Below are 21,056 nucleotides of genomic sequence, written 5' to 3' on the forward strand. Positions count from 1 at the left end.
CTTGGAGGCCTTCTAGGAAGTCCGATGAGGCACGGGGATGGTGGGCTGGACCCGAAGAAGGTCCTCACGCGCGGGGTCCGTTTTGGAACGCTGGACCTCGGAAGCCGGGGTCTGGAACGTTTCCCTGATGGACGGCTGAGAAGAGGATCACTTCTCAGGCAGCGGATGGGGAGGAGGAGGAAGGGTGGCCCCTGGGGCAGAGGGGGCAGGGGCCGCGAGGGAGGAGGATTGAGAAGGGAGGGATTTGGGAGGCGGAGGCATAGACCCTGGATGGGGTGAGGAGGTGGAGGGGGGACAGGATAGGGGTGAGGATACTGTGGAAGGAGTGGACACGACTGAGGCAAACGAAGTTGTCAACGTCATGGGATGGAGGCGGTCATACTTCTTCCTGGCCTCAGAATAAGAGAGACAATCCAAAGTTTTTAATTCTTGAATCTTCTTCTGCTTCTGATACGCAGGGCAGTCTAAAGGTCTAGGCGAGTGGATGCCAGGACAATTGACGCACCGAGGTGGTGGGGTGCATGTATGTTCCTCACGAAGAGGACGTACACAATCGCCAGAAAGGGGCTCAGCTTCACACTGCGACGACATGTGCCCAAAGCGCAAACACCGAAAGCAGCGCATAGGAGGCGGGACATAAGGTCACACGTCGCACAGGTAGCACATCACCTTTACCTTCTCTGGGAGAACGTCCCCCTCGAAGGCGAGGATAAAGGCCCCGGTGTCAATGCAACGATCTTTGGGGCCGCGCTGGACTCGCCGGACGAATTGCACGCCTCGGCGCTCCAGGTTGGCCCTGAGCTCCTCATCAGATTGCAGCAGGAGGTCCCGATGAAAAATAACCCCCTGCGTCCTATTCAGTGCCAGATGCGGGACAATGGACACTGGGATGTCCCCTAGTCAGTCGCACACCTGGAGCGCCGCCGTCTGTGTGGCGGAGGTGGGCTTGATAAGAACGGACCCCGAAAGCATTTTACTGAGGGCCTCGATTTCCCCGAAGATGTCCTCGATGTGCTGGACAAAGAACATGGGCTTGGAGGTGGCGATCGTCCCCCCATCGGTCTGAGAACAGACTAAATAGCGGGGGAAGTACTTCGGCCCAAGCTGGCGGGCCTGTCCTTCCTCCCAGGGAGTGGCCAAGGGGGAAAGGGCAGGAGAACCAGAACCAGAGACAGTACCTTTCTTTTTAAAAGACTCGGCCGCAGATCGACCTGATACATGTTGACATTTCATCTGTGAAACGTCCGCCCCGATACCACCCACTCCGACCAGGGGCTCTCCCTACGGGCGCCACCCAGCCTCAGCAAGGGGCACCTGGCAGGATGACCGTTGCCCCAAGGAGATGGGCATCTACTCCTTGGCCGACGTGGGGAGGGTGCAGCTCAGGTATCGGCAGTACGATCCCTGTGTTGTCAGGGGGCTACAACCTAGAGGGTACATGACGACCCCACCACAATGGGCTGGCTACCGTGCTGGATTTCGGGTGCCATGGAAAGTCCATCATGATCGTAGGTGCAGATGGGGACGCACTATGGGCGTAACTTGTGCAACCCATCAGGCGTTTAGGCCCAATTTGAGGAATAGTGGGTGTGGTTACAACGCCGTTACAATGCTGAGTGCCAAGGTCTTAGTGCACTGAGGACCAGTGATACACCACGTAAGGCGTCCTTCCCCAAAAGGCTCGTACTTCTGTAGAATTTTGAAAAAAAGGTCAAACCCCAAGGGGGACCATCACATGGAAGGCCGAAACGGTTTAAACTCCTTTTAGTCGCCTCTTACGACAGGCAGGAATACCTCGGGCCTATTCTTACCCCGGAACCGCAGGGGGGGGGGGGGGGGGGGACTTGGGGTACTGTGCAGATGGCAGCACGTGCGGCCGTACCTTTAGGTTACGCCCAGGTTCGGCGGTGATGAGCTGTGAGGCGATGTCGGGGCACACGGCTGGGTCCGCCCCGGCCGCCGAGACGTCGGCGTCGTTCTCCCACTCGCGGTCCGCGATGTGCGCGTAGCCGCCGCCCGGCGACGCGTGCGTCACGCGCGAAGTCGTCACGATGCCCGTCGCCTTGCCAGCCGCCTGCGGGCGAATCCAGCAGCAGATCGTCAGCGGCGCGCAGTGGTTGCGCATTCTGAGCGGCACGTGTATAAATTACACTGCCTGACTTAGACAGCGAAACTCCCACTGTACATGGTAGGATGTCACTGTAGCTTATCGTACATACACACACAAAATCGGTGAGTATACAGATGATCAGTTGCAATTTTCTACAACAGTCAGAATGGCCACCACTGTGTGAAGGTGTTGTTCTTGTTTTGTGTGGATTCAAGACCTGGGGAACCCGTGGTCAAGGAGTTGCGTCTTTGACTATTAATCAGAACGTCCTAGGTCCCTGATTCGAACCTCATCACTGTTTAAATTATGAATGATAGCCATCAGCGATAGCGGCCGAAGAATTCCGGCATAAGAAATCACCGTCAGCCTTTAAACGACCTTGTCAAAGAGGTTGGAGGAGCAGACAGAAGTTCAGGTCACTGTCTGGCCTTCGGCATAGGAAACAACCCCTAAAGGCGTAAGAAGGCAATGGAAGTCACTGCATTAAAGACACACGGTGTCTGTCCACAGGACGTGTGGTTTGTGATTGAGAAGGTGTCATAATGATCCATCCATGGGCAATACATTTCGGTCTAGTCCCCCATTCGGATCTCCGGAAGGGGATTGCCAAGAGCTGGTGACGATCAGAAAAAAAGACTGAATAAACAACGAGAGTCTAACGTTGTAGGAGCTAGGCGCTGAGTGTCTGAAGTCTGAACGTGTTGGGCAAGCTATAAAATCTGAGAAGGGAAATATAGTAGCGATCAGTTAAGTGATATGGAAAGAAGACAAGGATTTTCAGTATGAGTAATTAAACGACAGCAGACAACTGTTTTACAGAAGTAACATTTGTTACGAATACGAAAGCATGGCCGACGGTGAGCTACTGTGAACAGTCCGGTAATACGGATAATACGGACGTTCTCATCAGAATCGACGGTAAATTAACACCGAAAACCATAGTTCAGGTATACATGCCGACGTCGCAAGCCGAAGATCAAGTGATAAAGTATATATACGTATGAGGATACTGAACGTGCAGTTCAGTACGTCAAGGGACATGAAAATCTAATAGTCATGGGAGGCTGGAATGGAGTTGTAGGGGTGGGAATAGAAGAAAGGTTACGAGAAAATTTGGTTTTGGTAGCAGGAATGAGAGAGACTAATTGAGTTCTACAATAAACTTTAGATATTAATGGCTAATACTTTGTTCCCAAGAGGAAGAACTGTACTTGGAGAAGGCCAGGAGACACGTGAAGATTTCATTAGATTACATTACTGTCAGGCAGAGATTCTGATATAAGACACTGAACTGAAAGACGTAGCCAGGAGTAGATATAGAATCGGGCGAATATTTAATAATGACTATGGGTGGAATGAACATTCAGGGACTAGTCAGGAACACTCAAAGAGCAAAGAAGTGATATACGTAAGTTTTAAGGAAAGAAAAGGCACACTTAAAGTTCTATGAGGCTATAGATATTGCCTTCATTCATAGTTTAGCAGACAGCTCTAATGAAGAGGGATGGACATCTATAAAAGGAGCAATCACAGAAGTTGAAAAGGAAACCACAATCACAAGGAAGGTAACTCCAAAGCAACCTTGGGTAATAGAAGAAATACTTCAGCTGATCGATGAAAGAAGGAATAAAAACGTTACAGAAAAATTCAGGAATAAAGGAATACAAGCTATTCTGGAATGAAATAAATAGGAAGTTCATGGAACCTATGTCGAAATAGTTCCGTGAAATCTGTGATGAAATCGAAAAAGAAATAAGTGTCGACAGGATTGACTCAGTAAACAGGGAAGTCAAAACAGCCTTCGGTGAAACTAAAAGCAACGGCTGTACAAAGAGTGCTATGTGAATTCCAATGTTAAATGCAGGGGAGAGAGCGGATAGACGTAAAAACTAAACTGAAGGCCTCTATGTGGGGGACGACTTGTCTGATGGCGAGATATAAGAACAGGCGTCGATAGGGAAAAGTTAGAGAACCCAGTATCATATCATATTTTAAAAGAACATCGTACAACTTAAAATCGGATAAAGCAGAATGGATACATAAGACTCCATCGGAATTTCTGAAATCGTTTGGTGAAGTCTCAACAAAACGACTATTCACGTTGTTGTAGAATGTACGAGATTGGTGATATACCATCAGAGATTCGGTAGAACATCATCAACATAATTCCGCAGTCTTGAAAAACCGAGAAGTGTGAACATAATTTCAGAATCAGCTCAACTTCTCATGTATCCATGCTGCTGGCAAGAATGATATACAAAATAATGGAAAAGCAAATTTAGGATTTGTAGGATAGTCTTCAATCTGACTTTAGGAAAGGTAGAGGCACCAGACAGGCTGTTCCGACCTTGTGGTTTTTAATGGAAGCAAGACTGAAGAAAGATCAGGACCCGTTCAAAGGCTCTGTCGAAAATGTACAAAGTTGCAAAATGTCCGAAATTCTAAGAAAAGTAGAGCAGGCTAAAGGTAAAGACGGGTAATGTATACTACTATGTAAAGACAGATCTTAATTTAAGGGTATTACCAAAAATCTAGAAAAGTTCTTGACCGATTTAGTTTACATTTTTACAAAATACTCCAAAAAACTATCCGGCACACATTGGCAATGTATTTTGTATAATATATATTGCAAATGAATATATTTACTATATAAAGGCGAAACGATTTTACCAAAAATCTCTAGATGTTTTTAATCGATCTGCATAGTAAACATTCAAATGGACATAGGCTGTATCCATTTTAAATAACTATGCACCAAAGTTTCTTTAAAAATGCGAGAAAAAATTGTGTTCTGTGGTGTGAAAATGTGTGATTTAGTTTCCTTTCTGGTAGTCAGTTTTAACTACGATATCGAGATATTTAAACCATTGTACAAATTTTTTCTCCTATATGTATTCTTTATCCGTACTTAAAAGTTCAAACAAAATTTGTACACAAAACGATAGGCTACATCATTTTACCCCTCGAAGTCGGTTTTGACAGAAAATTGAACAGTTTTATTTATGGTTTATGGACTTATTATTATAATACTACTATGGAATCTGAATAAAAAAATTTGTAACACTACGTGTTTTCAGATTAAAACTATGCAAAATATTGACACTGAAGGTATTATCCACATACATGCATCAGCTGGAAAGGTCTCTCTCATACTCCTTATACCGGTGATGCCAACCGTCCTAGCCATTTATTTTAAGCGACTTCAATTCTCTATCAAGGTTTCCTTTTCAATGCTAATAAACATGAATCAAAGTCAGGGAGTAGGGGAAGAGGAGGTAGAAATAGAGGAAGCAGAAGGAGAACGATAGAGAGATGGAGGAAGAGGAGAAAATGGGGAGGAGGAGGAGATGGAAAAAGAAAGGAGGCAGGTGTATATGGTCGGAGAAACAGGGGAGGCGGAGAATAGGACGTACATCCAATTTCCATACATATTTACTTACTGTAAAACACTGCCAGGTTCGCTACTATACAATATGTACAAGAACCAAAAGGGAACAATATGAGTGGAAGAACAAGAAGGAAGTACTCCGATTACACAGGATATAAGATAGGGGTGTAGTCTTTCGCCTCTGCTTTTGTGTCTACACATGATGGCACTATTACGGAAATAAAATGGAAGTTAAAGAGTCCATCCGCGTAAAACTAGCTGCCAGCGTAGCCTTTATATTGTTGGGACGTGGCCTCAGAAATCGTGACAGCGATCGGTCGCTGTAATATTTGTTAATCGTTCTTGTCGTCGGCTACTGCTAATTCTTCCTTGTCCAGTGTGGACTTTAACTGTGGGTCATCCAGTTCAGACTTTGATTGTGGCACACTTACAGCGTGAACCACGATAATTCCAAAGTTCCCTTACCGTGACCTTTTAACATTTTTATGGTTATTTCATATTCCTGAACTGAGTTGTGTTAAGATACTGTATTCAGAATTAAATCTCACCCAAGACAACTATGGACCTACGGCCTTCACCGAGCGAGGTGACGCAGTGGCTAGCACACTTGACTCGCATTCGGGAGGACGACGGTTCAATCCCGCGTCTGGCCATCCTGATTTAGGTTTACCGTGATTTCCCTAAATCGCTCCAGGCAAATGCCGGGATGGGTCCTTTGGAAGTGCACGGCCGACTTCCTTCCCTAATCCGATGAGACCAATGACCTCGCTGTCTGGTCTCCTTCCCCAAACAACCCAACCCAACCTACAGCCTTCAGTTGTGTGTATTTCCTCTGCAAGTCACCTTACCGTGGGCGTCGGAGTGTACTTTGTACACCCCTTTTCCTCCTGCAATCGGGAATTGTTTGCGGGATGAATGGTTGCTGGTAAGCCCCTGTACGGACTCGAATCCCTTCAATTTTAATTACGTCTCCAGATTTTCCTTTGGTTCCCTTTACTGCTTGGTCTTTCATGCACCTCGACTCTTGTAACTGTTGTCTCGTTTCTGTACAGACTATAAACAGCCTTCCACTCCCAGTATTTTACCCCTGCTACCTTCAGAATTTCAAAGAGTGTGTTCCAGTGAACATTGTCAAAAGTTCTCTTTAAGTCCACTAATGCCATAAACCTGGGTATGGCTTTCTTTAACTTATCTTGTAATGTAGGTTATGTGGTCAGTATTGTCTGCTGTGTTTCTACGTTCCTCCATCACCCAAACTTATCTTATCTGAGGTCGGCTTCTGTCAGTTGTCCCATTCTTCTCGTGACAATATTGTGCAACTATAACTTATTAAGCTGATAGTTCGACAATATTTGCACCTGTCAGCAGCTGCTTTCTATGAAATTGCGGTTATTACATTCTTCTTCAAATATGAGGATATTTCACCGGTCTCATGCATCTTGCACACTAGGTGGATTCATTCTGTTAAATTTGGCTCTCCTAGAGACATCGTCCGCAGTCTTCTGTCGTGGTGTACCTCTGGATCACGGTCTCCTGGGTAAGATTCCCGGGCGGCTTGGGGATTTTCTCTGCCCGGGAACTGGGTGTTTATGTTGGCATCATTTCGTCATCATTAGCATCATCATCATCATCATCATCATCATCATCATCATCATCATCATCCGTGACAGTGACTAGACTAGACGGTGAAAAAATTTGGACTGTGTAAAAATTGGGACTTTGTACGTGCGCTGATGACCGCGCAGTTGAGCGACCCACAAGCCAAACATCATCATTATCCTAGAGATATCAATAGTTCTGAGGCAATTCCGTCTACTCCAGGGACCTTGTTTCGACTTAAATCAAGTTCGTCTCTCAGTATCTAGTAACTCTCTATTTTCTCTTTCCATTGTATAATTTCCATTGCCATCAAGTTGATTTCCGTTATATAGCCCCTCAGTATATTCCTTCGTCCCTTCAGCTTTCTCTACTGTCTTCACCAAAGTAGGTAGTCGATTTTAGGAAACGAGGATGACCGGTGAACCCAGGCAGCAGGCGTCATTCGTGCTGAATGAGCCACGATGTACAGTCTGTTACACCTATTTCCCTCAGTAGCTGCCGGTAGAGCACTTCTCGGAGGTGATAGCTAGCGAAGCTAAGATAGCAGACACTGCTCTTCCTTCCCGACCAACCGGCTGCTTCCGAAGCATCTTTCGTCTGGGACCCCAACACCGTGACAGCGCGAGGCAGCAGCCTGGCGTCCATCGACTGTGGCGAACATGTCCTCCAGCAGTCGACGGACAGTGGCCAACTTTTCAGTATCCATCCGCAAATAGTGCAGTCATTGTCTATCTTTAATCATTGCTCGTCTACAATCCAAGGACTATAACATTTACTTAATCAGTTTATGTACGGAGTACAAGTATAGCTGCTACGCTACTGTTGGCTTTTAAGACACTACGAAGGCAGTTCGCCAAAGTAAATAAAATGAAGTTGACGTAAAAAAATAGAATGTGGTAGGTAGTACATAGTGTTGTTTTTTGCCACTGTAATAAGTTCTAAGACCAAGTGATTTTTTTCTTTAAAATAAATCCCTTTCAGTGCCCACTAGAAGAGTAGGTTTTTCTTATGATTTTGTTTTCTAGGATCATGACCAGAGCAATATCATTTAATAATATTAACAGTATTAAAATGTTATCATTACACACAATTTTCTTGTTTCTTAGAGTAATCTTGACGTTCTTCATACAGTGTTGAACTATCGCACATAGCACTTTCACTGACGGAAAACATATTTCCGTTTCTCAGTTTTGTAGGGCCACTGCCATCTCGCTATTTCGTGTTCTTTGTTCTGTTATATTTGTAATGGGAGCATCTGCTATTGCTGTTCGTCTCTCTCTCTCTCTCTCTCTCTCTCTCTCTCTCTCTCTCTCTCTCTCTCTCTCTCTCTGTGTGTGTGTGTGTGTGTGTGTGTGTGTGTGTGTGTGTAAAAGTTATTAGTTCCAAATCCAAAAGCTAATAATGGAAAACAAACACCTTCTATTTTGTGGTATCCAGGAGTCCCAGTTTTTAATCTACTATCTAAAACACACACACACACACACACACACACACACACACACACACACACACACACACACACAGAGAGAGAGAGAGAGAGAGAGAGAGAGAGAGAGAGAGAGAGAGAGAGAGAGAGAGAGTTGTAAGTTTTAGGGGACTGACGACCTCGGATGTTAAGTCCCATGGTGCTCAGAGCCATTTGAACCATTTGAGAGAGAGAACGCAGATGCAGCCACCAGCAATCAAAACAGACTTCACGAAATGGCATTGAACGTACAACACTTGCGAATGAAAATGTAATTTGTACCATTTAAAGCTCTAGCGCATGACAAGAAGAACTTTAAGAATTACATAAACAAAAGAAACTCTATGTATAGGTAATAATTTCATACTGTTTGTAGCACGAAATTATAACGTGGCAGCTGTTCATGAACTTAGCGAACGAAAATTGTAAGGTAAACCATGCTGTTATAGTGACCACCGAAGATGCTTTAAATTAGAGCAAAGCACGTTTAATGTTAATAAGACTTTTATTACAATCGCAAAATACGGTATTAACTATAGAACTGCTACCCTGAAAAAGAGGCCGTAAAACAAAGAAGACAATATGTATACGACTGGCTTCTTCGCAGAAGCACGTGAGAGGAAAACTTAACCCTGTGTATTAACAAAAACTGGTGCTACTGCTGAAGCGTTGTGACCCCGCAGCTGCTAGTAACATTTCGCCTTAGATTAAAGACGACGCGCTCCGATCAGGGAAGACGCTGTTTGCTTTGTGGGGCTGCAGCGCTAATGGCAGAGCCGGTGCTGACCTGCGCCCACTTGAGGATGGAGTCGACGTGATTGGCGGTATTGTTCTGGGCGCGGCAGTCGCCCCTGCGCACGGCCGCCGTGACTCCCATGGTGCCGGTGTTCGCCTTGACGCCGCACAGGTACGCAGTCGAGGAGCAAGCCGAGTCAGCCACCTGCGCGTCCACGCAGTACGTCTGAAACAAACACGCTCACGTCAGATAGGAGGTGCTAACCCGAAACCTGAATCATGCGTGCAGATGGTCACCTGATTACCAGTGCACTGAAATACTCGTAGTAGGTGCCTCTCTACACATCCTCTTTCAATCAGTGCTGGAAATGGCTACGAGTTGTGCGATCTTCGCAAGCTAAGATCGCTAATAAGGCATTTTATTGGATAACTCGCTTCCTCGGATCTGCAAGTTCATGGCCAGAAACTGATGGGAAAAATATTTTACAACCATGATATACAAACTCCATAAATCGTCTTTTAATACGATCTACCGAATTATAATATATCTTATGGTTCGAAAAAGTACAACATATTGTCCATCAGTGTTGCAAGTCATATCACATTGCATGTACACTTCCCAAAATTGTGACGATCACTACACCACCGGTGTACAATATTTTGTAATATTTTATGGGATAAGGAATGTTATAATTCCATAGGATGGTTACAAGACAATTTATCGATTTACGATACCAAGATTGTAAACTATTTTTACTATCAATTTCTGTTTATCCTCTTGCTGATCCGATGACAGCATAGCTCTGCCGAAAGCAGTCATCCAATAAAATGTCTTTAGTGGTCTTGGCTTGAGAAGTTTTCTTCAGCTACCATACACTGCATATCGTCCCCATGCCCACAATACTAGGAAAATATAACAGAGTTATTTGGTTAGTTTTTGGTGAGGGTATTCCCATTGTCGCGTTCCCGTGGCTTACCAGAAATGGTTGCGTGTATGTACGAGGTTTTGATTCAGACCTGGGAAAAGCGCTAAGAAACAACCAAAATTTAAACCAACGAGACTGCGATTTAAACCGTACACAAACATCATCATCATCATCATGTACAATTTAGGGTTACATATTTTTGCCTCTTCCGGAACAAAAAAATTTAAAGCGTATCATCCGATCATTTTCGTGGTCGGTCTATCCTTCTACCGCTGGGTCTTTAGTTACCGGTTTCGCTTGGTATACCAAAAGTGGTCTGGGTGTACCGTCTCTGATCAGCAATCAAACGTCCTCGTTCTCGGGTTCGAACCACGCCGCTGCTGACATTTTGAATGAAAATCTTCAGTAATGTAAGCCGAACACTTACGGCATAAGAAGTCACCTTCATTCTGCCACCGGCTTTGTCAAAGACGGTGGAGGAGGGGACAGAAATTCAGGGCCTCATGCCGTTCGGGTGGTAAACGGACCAAAAGCAGAAGAATCAGTGATCAAAGGCATGAGGATGCAGAAATCAATGGGATCCACTGCATTAAAGAGACATAACTTATACCCATAGGACACGGTCGTGTGATATACCCATAGGACACGGTCGTGTGATTGAGAAAGTGTCATGATGATCTCCCCATTGGCGAAAGATTCTAGACTAGTCCTCTTTTCCGGTCTCCTGGACGGGACTCCCAAGGGAGATGTGACCACGAGAAAAAGACTGAATAAGCTACGAAAAGATGTTCTACCGCACGTGGAATGTCAGAAATTTGAACGTGATAGATAAGCTAGTAAATCTGAATATGGAGAAACTAAACTCAAATCTAGATGTGATGGACGTCAATGAAGTGTAATGGAAAGAAGACAAGGATTTCTGGCCAGACGAGTATAGGGTAATATCAACAGCAGCAGAAAACGGCATAACGGGAGTAGGATTACATACAAATACGAAGCTAGAGCAGAGAGTGAGTTACTGTGTGTTCAGTGACAGGTTTTTTTCTCATCGTAATCGACAGCAAGTCGACACCGACAACAATGGTTCAGGTCTACATGGTGCGTTGCGAGCAGAGAATGGGGAGAGAGGGAGGGAGAGAGAGGGGGAGGGGAGAGGGAGGGAGGGAGAGAGAGAGATTATGAGGATATTGAACGGGTGATTCAGTAAGTAAAGGAATATGGAAATCTAAGGATCATGGGGAGATCGGATGCGGTTGCAGGGGCAGGAGTTGAAGAAAGGGTTACGGGATAATGTGGGCTTGGTGCCAGGAATAATAGAGGAGAAGGACTAATTGAGTTCTGCAAAAAGTTTAAGTTAGTAATAGCCAATACTCTGTTCAAGAATCACAAGAGAAGGAGGTAATTTACACTTGGAAGAGCCGGGAGATACGGTTAGATTACATCATGGTCGGAGAGAGATTCCGTAATAAGTTATTGGATTTAAGGCGTAACCAGGGGCAGATTGATTCTGATCACAAATTAATAATCATCAACAACAGGCTGAAGTTTGAGATATTAGTCACGAAGAATCAATGCGCCGAGAAATGAGATACAGAAGTACTAATGAATGAAGAGATGCGCTTGGAGTTTTCTGTGGCTATAGATACTGCGATGAGGAATATCGCAATAGACACTACTGCTGAAGAGGAATGGAAATCTCTAAAAACGGAAATCACAGAAGTTGGACATAAACATGTACAAATAAGGAAACAGAGGAAACTATAGGGAACAGAAGAAATGCTGCGGCTGATCGACGAAAGAACGAAGTACAAAGATGTTCAGGGAAATTCAGGAAAAAGGAAATACAACTTACTTAGTAAGCTGTACGTCGAAAAAGCAATGACGGAAATAAAAGAATGTTTCAGGAGAGGGATTGAAATTCAGTGTGAATGACAGTCAGGATTAATATTCGCTGATTACAGTGGGATTACAGTATCTGCTGGGTGAAATGAAAAGTCTATTGAGTACAGAATATGGATTGACAGTAAATCGAAGAAAGATGAAAGTAACTAGAAGCAACAGAAATAAAAACAGTGAGAAACTTAGCATCAGGCCTGGTAATCATGTAACAGATGACTTTAAGGAATTCTGCTACTTAGGCAGCAAAATAACCCATGAAGAACGGAGAAGGGATGACATGAAAGGCGGACCAGCACTGGCAAGAAGGGCATTCCTGGTCGAAAGAAGTCTACTAGTATTAAACATAGGCCTTAATTTGAGGAAGAAATTTCTGAGGATGTCCGTTTGAGCAAAACTATGTATGGTAGGGAAACATGGACTGTGGGAAAATCGGGACAGAAGAGATTCGAAGCATTTGAGATGTGGTGCTAGAGACGATTGTTGAAAATTAGTTGGCCGATAAGGTGAGGGGTGAGGAGCGAGGAGGTTCTGCGCAGAATCTGAGAGGAAAGGAAAGGAATATGTGGAAAACACTGACAAGGAGAAGGGACGGAACGATAGGACATCTATTAAGACATCAGGGAATGACTTCCATGGTAGTTAAGGGAGATATAGATGGCAAAAACTGTAGAGGAAGACCGAGATTGGAATACATCCAGCAAATAATAGTGCCAAAGCGAAGTTCACTAGTATCAAAATAGGTCTTAATTTGAGGAAGAATTTTCTGAGAATGTACTTTGGAGCACATCGTGTTGTAGTGAGTCATGGCCCGTAGTAAAACCGGAAGAGAAGAAAATCGAGGCATTTGAATCGTGGTGCTACAGAAGAATGTTGAAAATTAGGTGGACTGATAACGTACACAGTGAAAAGGTTCTCCGCAGAATCGGCGAGGAAAGGATACCTGGACAACACCGACAAGAGAAAAGGACAGGATTATAGGACATCCGTTAAGACATCACCGAGTAACTTCCATGGTAGTAGAGGGTGTTGCAGAGGGTAACAACGGTACAGGAATGCAGAGATTGGGGTACATCCAGCAAGTAATTGAGGATTTAGGTGACAAGTGCTACGCTGAGATGAAAAACGTGATATGTGAAACTTCGTATCAGTTTGTTGAAGTTTCATATCAGCGCACACTCCGCTGCAGAGCGAAAACTTCATTCTGGAAACGTGATATGTATTCGCACTTACAACATATATGGACAACCATCAGCTGTATAATGGATTGACGACAATGATAATTTGTGCCAGACCGTAACTCGAATCCGGATTTCCCTCTTTTCGAGAGCGGTCGGCTTACCATTTAGCGGTCCGAGAACGACTCACTGCCAAACCCAAACTCCCATATGTTGTCAACTACGTGTCTACATATGGATGTTAGGGTCTGCAAGTAAGACGTACTCTGACAGCCTGGCGGTAAAGCGACCGCTCTCGGAAAGAGGGAAATTCGGGTTCGTGTCTCGGTCTGGCACAAATCTTCATTGTTGCCATTCCATTATCCATCTGATGACTGTCCATTTCGCTATTGCGAATACATTTCATGTATTTCATAACGGCTGTAGTCTGCTCAGTGCCCGTTCTTTCAAACATGCATACATGTCCGAAGGAACACTGCATCGCAGCTCGAAATAACACCGGCGCTGCAGTGTCGTAATGAGGTGAAAAGGTTGGCTCAGAAAAGGAATTCATGGCGGACCGCCACCATCTCAAGACTGCTGACTCAAAAAAATAAAAAACAACTTTGATACAGACGTAGTAGATGGTCATAACATTCCTTTCTATGCTGTTGGATCTTTTCTCTTTTTCCTGTAACCTGGAGTTATGGAGTTTCTCCCTTATGTTGGTGTTCCTCTTGTGATGACCTAAGTCGTATCCAGCCAAAGCTCTTAGAAGTCTAATTCCCAGCGCTTCAGGTCGCAGGATTTTTCCCTACTTCTCATGGATAGAGCAATAAGGATACAGCCACATTATTATAGATTTTAATGCTTTCTGTTACCTGGTTTTGTTCCGGAGCGTTCTGTTAATCGCACGCAACATGTGTAAGCACGTTTGTGATTTCCGCATCATCATCTTAAGCATAAGAGGTAGTTGAAAATATAGACTTGTCCTAATATGTCATTTTCTTTTATGATTCTAACTCTAACAGACTGTAACTCACAGACTTACGACTGGTGTAAGCGTTTCAGAAAGAAGTGAATATCAACTAACTTCTCTTCCGGTCGGTTGTCAATTCACATCGCGCAATAAAATGTTTACATACTGAGATATCTGTTTCTGGTCACTGCCCAAGGTGTTACACAACCTTGCAAAAATGCTACAGTGTTGTGATGTATTCTGTTCGAAGAATTTAAAGTCAGAACGAATGGTGCGAATTTTGTGGCAAGATTGTGTCGATGTTAATACACCTAGAATCGCGTAGAGTCTACAGGGAATTCAAAGAAGAACTGCTTACAGCCTAAACAACTACGATGCATTTCAGAAGTGGCAGAAACGTCGGCATTGGTTCACTCACTCTGTAGGAGACAAGACTGATGATGATGGTGCAGAATGAAATTTAGGTAAGCCATAATTATGTTTTAGGTTCGACATCATGTTTCAACCACTTCCGTTAACTTTTAGTTGATAATCTGCAGCAGAGTCACGAAAGAAGGAGAACAGAAAGCATTGTCCAACTTGGGTATCTGTCACGAAAACAGAAATAACAGGAGTAATAACGAACGTGTAGTTAGAATTTTATCGGATTACTGCGCTAATGCTGCTTCATTTTAAAGCACCACGTCTTTTCGACACTTGTTGGAAGAAAAGAAAATACACGCAAACCTGGAAGAAGGGAAACCTGCTGTCAGCGTATAAGAAACATAAGTAAACAGTTTTCAGTAACCGCAGGAAAAAAACGTATTCAGAAACCACACATAAATACTCAGCTGTTTGCGATCATGTGTGGCTGGACTATGAACAGTTGCGCGTGAGTGGTTTCTGAATACAAATTCCGAGGCTGTGACCTTCGACGACGAAACCGTGTGTACATATGTAAGGTGCATGAGCTTTGTTAAGTACTGTGACGAAGATGTGTTCACAGACATTCGTGCGCCTCAAAATGGTCTTAACGACGTGGCCACAAGTGCTTAATATGTACTTAATTAAACCAACAGCCTAACGAAAATGCAATTCATCAAGACTGTGGTGCCCATGCACAGGTTGTCTATGAAAGATATGCTGGGATTCCCAGAAGGAATAGCCAGTATTCATGAATATGACAAATGATCACTCGAAGCAGCGAAGTCTAGTGCACATGGGCTGTAAAATACTTACCTATGAGGAGTTCAGTAGAAAAAATGTATTTCACAGCAGCGAAGTTGAACAAGTGATCATGGCTTTTAAGGTGCACATTTTAGAGCCGACGTTTACTTAACTTTCTTACTTCGACCTACAGTTCCTGTAATATCACTGAATACTGAATATTCTGTATGGGACACCCTGTATTTTTAGTGGCGAGTCAGGAACCCCAATAAGTAACTGCCAATGGAGCTCTGGTAAAGCTGCGAGAGGCCGAGCAAGTCAGTAATGGATGACCCATTCGTTTTCAACAATCAGATGAGCCTCGGATCAAAACTATTAGCGAATGTGACAAAACAGAATGGCTTATAAAGAACAGAAGGGGTTTGATAAGAAAGTAGGAAGGATATGAGCAAAAATTAGAAGAACGACTAAAAACCTGACAGAGAAAAATGAAAGAAGCTTGCATTGAAATAAACTTCAGTAAAACTAAAATAATGAAAATCACCAGGAGAAAAGAAAACAATGACAGATGTAACTTGGAATGGAAAAATTATTAAAGAAGTAGATGCTTCCAAATAATCAGGAAGTAAACCAAGATCAAAGATCAAATTTTAGAGAGAGTAGGAAATTGGCCGAAATGTTGTTATTGTATGTCGGAAATAATTAGAAATTGGGAAGTATGTGTCAAAGCAAAGACCATGACGTACAAATCATTATCTGCCAATTTTGATCTGTGGGTCAGAATGTTGGATTTGGGCAAAGAAAGATGTGCACAGAACACAAAACAGAGATGCGCTTTCTACACGGGATCCTGAGTAAGACGAGAGTGACAGGATAAGGCATGAAACAATACGAAACATACTGCAGATCAAACCCCTGAAAGGACCTGTAGGATGTAAGAGACATATGGTTGGCCACATTAAAAGAATCGGGCTAGAAAGACTTCCTAGAAGAACCCTAAAATGGACAGAATCTGGTCGAAAACCAATTCTAAGACCATGAACAAGACGGAGAGACAAGGTGATGGATGACGTGAACGTGAGAGGAGTGCAGTGAGAGGAGATGCTAAACGATAGACCATGGGAGAACAGAAGCATGGAAGAGACTCTGAACGATCGGCATAAGCAGAAACGTTTGGTTGACGATTCAAAATTTCTGCTCAATATTTGGATGGTTCGCCAGCCTGTTATTGCCCTCTTTTACAGAACTTTTGCCAAAAAGGTGCTGAAATTGTGACTATCAAAGCAAGTGGACATGAAAAACTGCGCTACATTGTTGTCCTTTCCATGTTGTGCTCATGGTATTAAACTTGATCCAATGAACATTTTCAAGCGCAAAACAATGCCAAAACTTTTTGAAATACCACTAGCTGCTGCTGCTGCTCACGTACATGACAAGCGTTGAATGGAATTGGCTAATGTGAAATTAAGGATTAATAGAGTGTGGGAGGGAGGGAAAAGTGCTTTATTGAAGAAGAGTTCTCTTCTTGTGCTAGAGCAATTTAGTAGCCACTAGAAAAATTTTGGGAAAGAGAAACTGAGACAGGGAACGACAGAGCTTGATGTTATTCCGGGAGAAGTTACTCCACAACTGAGACCTCTTGATGTCTCGATAAATAACCCATTGAAGTGTATACGAGAAGGGAATGGAACAAATGCATAACGAAGAAACCCAACGTGAATTCACGTGGAAGGGAGCTTTAAAACGACCAACCATCAAGTAAGTGTGTGAGTGGGTAGAACAGTCGTGTTCTAGAATGAGAATACACATTATTGTTAAATCTTTCAAGAAATGCGGCATAAGTAACGCTCTCGATGGTAATGAAGACCAACTTATATATGAAGAGAAGGAGGAAGGAGGAAGAGGGGGAGGAGAAGAAGAAGAAGAAGAAGAAGTAGAAGAAGAAGAAGAAGAAGAAGAAGAAGTAGAAGAAGAAGAAGAAGAAGAAGAAAGTTCAGGTGACGATTTTCAGGGATTTTAAAGGTCAATTCGGTTTCATAAACTAAGAACTTTGCAGTCAAATAATAAGAATGGCAAAACTTACTTAAAAAATGCTTGAAAATTAAGATGCGTCTTGTAGTCTACAGCATCTTATACAGTAGTTTGTAAAATAAGGTAACACATCAGCTCTATCTATCAATGGCCTCATCAAGCTGCCAACGAAAATTACGCCCTGTAATTTTTGCTGTAGTTCGTTCACGAAGATACTCTCCTAAATCTTGGATTGAACGACTAATTGTACTATCAGACAAAAAGAATGGGCAATAGCCGTTTTGTCACGCACTGTCCACAACACTGGTCACTACGTCATAAGCACGCGGTAGAATTAGTTTTTCAGCCATCATATGGGCTTCATACATTTTGTAACTCGATGAGTTACATTGTAAGAGGCTAGAAGTGCTTTATTCAGGATTTTCGGCTGTTTAAAAAATGATGACTTTTATTTTCTCATTTAACTCAGTCTCCCAGAAAAACTCTCTCTAGACCTGAACACCTCATTGCACTTTAATTTTCTAGATAGCACACATTCAACAGAAAATACTTCCAAACACAAAATACACTGCGGGCGCTCATAATTGTTCACAACAGTGCACGTGAAACAAAAATCTACGAGGGGCGTTCCGTAAGAAAAGCAGGGCATTTTTCTGTGCCAATTTCGACTGAGAAAACGCCGAATTTGTTCTAGGACATGGAATATTCCTATTTTCAGCCACTATAGTTGTATGAAATTCCGACTGGTGGTTGCGCTATACATTATCTTCAGAATGGCATTTGCAACGGAGGTGCGTTCCAAGCAGAGAGCTGTGATTGAGTTTCTTTTGGCGGATAATCAGATCATTGCAGATATTCATAGTCGCCTGCAGAATGTGTACAGAGACCTGGCAATGCACAAAAGCACGGTGAGTAGTTGAGCAATGCGTCTGTCATCGTAGCAACGAGGTCGCGCAAACCTGTCCGATCTCTAGCGTGCCGGTCGGCCTCGCTATGCTTTGACTCTTGCAATATTGAAACGTGTAAACACTGCCATTCGAGGTGATCGACAGTCACAATCGAACACCTCCTTGCACAACTGAACGTCTTTGTTGATGGTGCTGACGCACTGTTCCACCAGTTGGGGTACTCGAAGGTGTGTGGCCGGTGGGTTCCTCGCCGCATAACAGAAGATCATAACGAGCAAGGACCGTCTGTGTGAAACTGCTTGCGCGTTACGATGTTGATCGCGACAGTTTGTTGTCTAAAACACGTATTGATAACTCTGAACCAGAAACTAAACGATAATTCATAGGTGGCGCAATACCTCCTCTCCTCTCAAGTTCAAAGCCACACCCTCAAGCTGGTAAAGTCACGGCGACCGTCATCTGGGAATATGACGTGGTTATTCTGTTTGTTGTCCTCCCTCATGATGCACCGATCAACTCTAAAGTGTATCGTGCTACCCTCAGAAAACTAAAGAAACAACTTCAACGTGTTCGACGCCGCGAAAATGCAAACTAACTTCTCCATGACAATGCAACGCCACACACGAGTCTGTGCACCAGGGTGGGCCTTCCAAAATTTCATTGGACTGTTATTCAAAATGGTTCAAATGGCTCTGAGCACTATGGGACTCAACTGCTGAGGTCATTAGTCCCCTAGAACTTAGAACTAGTTAAAACTAACTAACCTAAGGACATCACAAACATCCATGCCCGAGGCAGGATTCGAACCTGCGACCGTAGCGGTCTTGCGGTTCCAGACTGCAGCGCCTTTAACCGCACGGCCACTTCGGCCGGCGGACTGTTATTCCTCATCGGATATCGCACTTAGGACTTCCACATGTTTGGTCCAAGGAAGGATGTAGTCCGCGTGGAGCAGTACTCGGAAGATGGGGAGGCTATTTTGATGCACCAAGACGTTGGGTCTGAGGTCGACCAGGATAGTGATATCATGCTGTCACATAGCCCCTCTCAGTAAGGTAGAGCAAGGCCGTAGCACTGAACGGAGATTATGTTGAAAAACAGGGTTCTGTTGCCACGAGAGTGGGGAATATTATGATTTATTGTAATCCTGAATAAAACCAACCTGCTTTCAGGAAAGAATTTTACTGAACACACCTCGTACGTACCTATCGCTGTATTTACTATACCTGTCTTTTCTACCCTCATTAGACGCGCGGCATTAGCCGAGCGGTCTAGGGCGCTGCAGTCGTGGACTGCGGAGGTTCGAGTCCTCCCTCGGGCATGGGGGTGTTTTTTTTTTGTGGTTTTAGGGCGCACAACTTCAACGGTCATTAGCGCCCAGACTACGTTAGGAATGCACCGCGAGTCACAAGTTTAAAACAGCAACGAAACGGAAAACACGATAAAAGACAGACGGACAGGCATAGGATTAAACAAAAACAGCATAATCAAATGTCCTTAGAGAGGGTTGTCAAGTTGATAAAATTAAGAACGCGAGCAGCTGCTCGTGGGTCATCCGCTAAAATGGCATCTAGAGTACATGGCAGGCCAAGATCAAGACGCAGTGTGTTAAAATCCGGACAGGACGTTAAAATGTGGTGGACCGTCAGCAATTGCCCACATGGGCAGAACGGCGCCGGCGCAGCCGTCAGCAGATGGCGATGGCTGAACCGGCAGTGTCCAATTCGTAACCGGGCCAAAACTACCTCCTTCCGCCGAGAAGGGCGTGAGGAGGACGTCCAAGCCGCGGGAAGAGGTTTCAAAGCCCGAAGCTTGTTGTCTATAAGTGCAGCCCAATCGGCATGCCACATCGATAAAATGCGCCGACAAATGACCCTGCTACAATCTGACGAAGGGACACAACAAGAAGCTGTCCGAGGCTGGAGGACCGTAGCCTTGGCCGCGGCATCTGCAGCTTCGTTCCCAGGGATACCGACATGGCCAGGAACCCACATAAAGCTAACCGGAGAACCGACGTCCACCAGCTGCTGAAGAGAGCGTTGGATCCGGTGCACGAAAGGGTGAACCGGGTACGGATCACTGAGGCTCTGGATGGCGCTCAGGGAATCGGAGCAGATGACATATGCAGAATGTCGGTGGCGGCAGATGTAAAGAACAGCCTGGTAGAGGGCAAAGAGCTCAGCTGTGAAGACCGAACAATGGCCATGGAGCCGGTATTTGAAACTTCGTGCCCCGACAATAAAAGAACACCCGACCCCGTCATTGGTCTTAGAGCCATCTGTATAAATGAAGGTCATATCAATGAACTTCGAACGAAGTTCGACAAGACGGGAATGGTAGACTGAACCGGGGGTAACCTCCTTTGGGAGCGAGCAGAGGTCAAGGTGGACGCGAACCTGAGCCTGGAGCCAAGGTGGCGTGTGGCTCTCGCCCACTCGAAAGGTTGCAGGGAGTGAAAAATTAAGGTGTTGAAGGAGGCGACGAAAGCGAACTCCAGGGGGTAGCAGGGCAGAGACATACAACCCGTATTGACGGTCGAGAGAGTCATCAAAAAAGGAACGATAAGACGGGTGGTTGGGCATTGCCAGTAGCCGACAGGCATACCGACAAAGCAGTATATCGCGCCGGTAGGTGAGTGGCAATTCACCAGCGTCAGCATGAAGACTCTCGACGGGACTAGTATAAAACGCTCCGATCGCAAGTCGTAAACCCCGAT

At 44.5% G+C, this 21,056-nt stretch overlaps 1 protein-coding gene across 1 annotated transcript in view; it reads right to left on the bottom strand.

Moving 5' to 3' along the window:
* LOC126474192 (membrane-bound alkaline phosphatase-like) overlaps nucleotides 1-21,056 on the bottom strand; it is a 192,171-nt gene that overhangs the window by 60,851 nt on the left and 110,264 nt on the right. Inside the window, exons 4-5 of the mRNA XM_050101654.1 lie at nucleotides 9,350-9,523; nucleotides 1,883-2,074 (exon numbers count right to left, since the gene is read on the bottom strand). Coding sequence (XP_049957611.1) covers nucleotides 1,883-2,074; nucleotides 9,350-9,523 — 366 coding nt within the window. The remainder of the gene's footprint in view (nucleotides 1-1,882; nucleotides 2,075-9,349; nucleotides 9,524-21,056) is intronic.

The sequence above is a fragment of the Schistocerca serialis genome, chromosome 4, assembly GCF_023864345.2.
Source record: "Schistocerca serialis cubense isolate TAMUIC-IGC-003099 chromosome 4, iqSchSeri2.2, whole genome shotgun sequence".
Taxonomy (NCBI): domain Eukaryota; kingdom Metazoa; phylum Arthropoda; class Insecta; order Orthoptera; family Acrididae; genus Schistocerca; species Schistocerca serialis.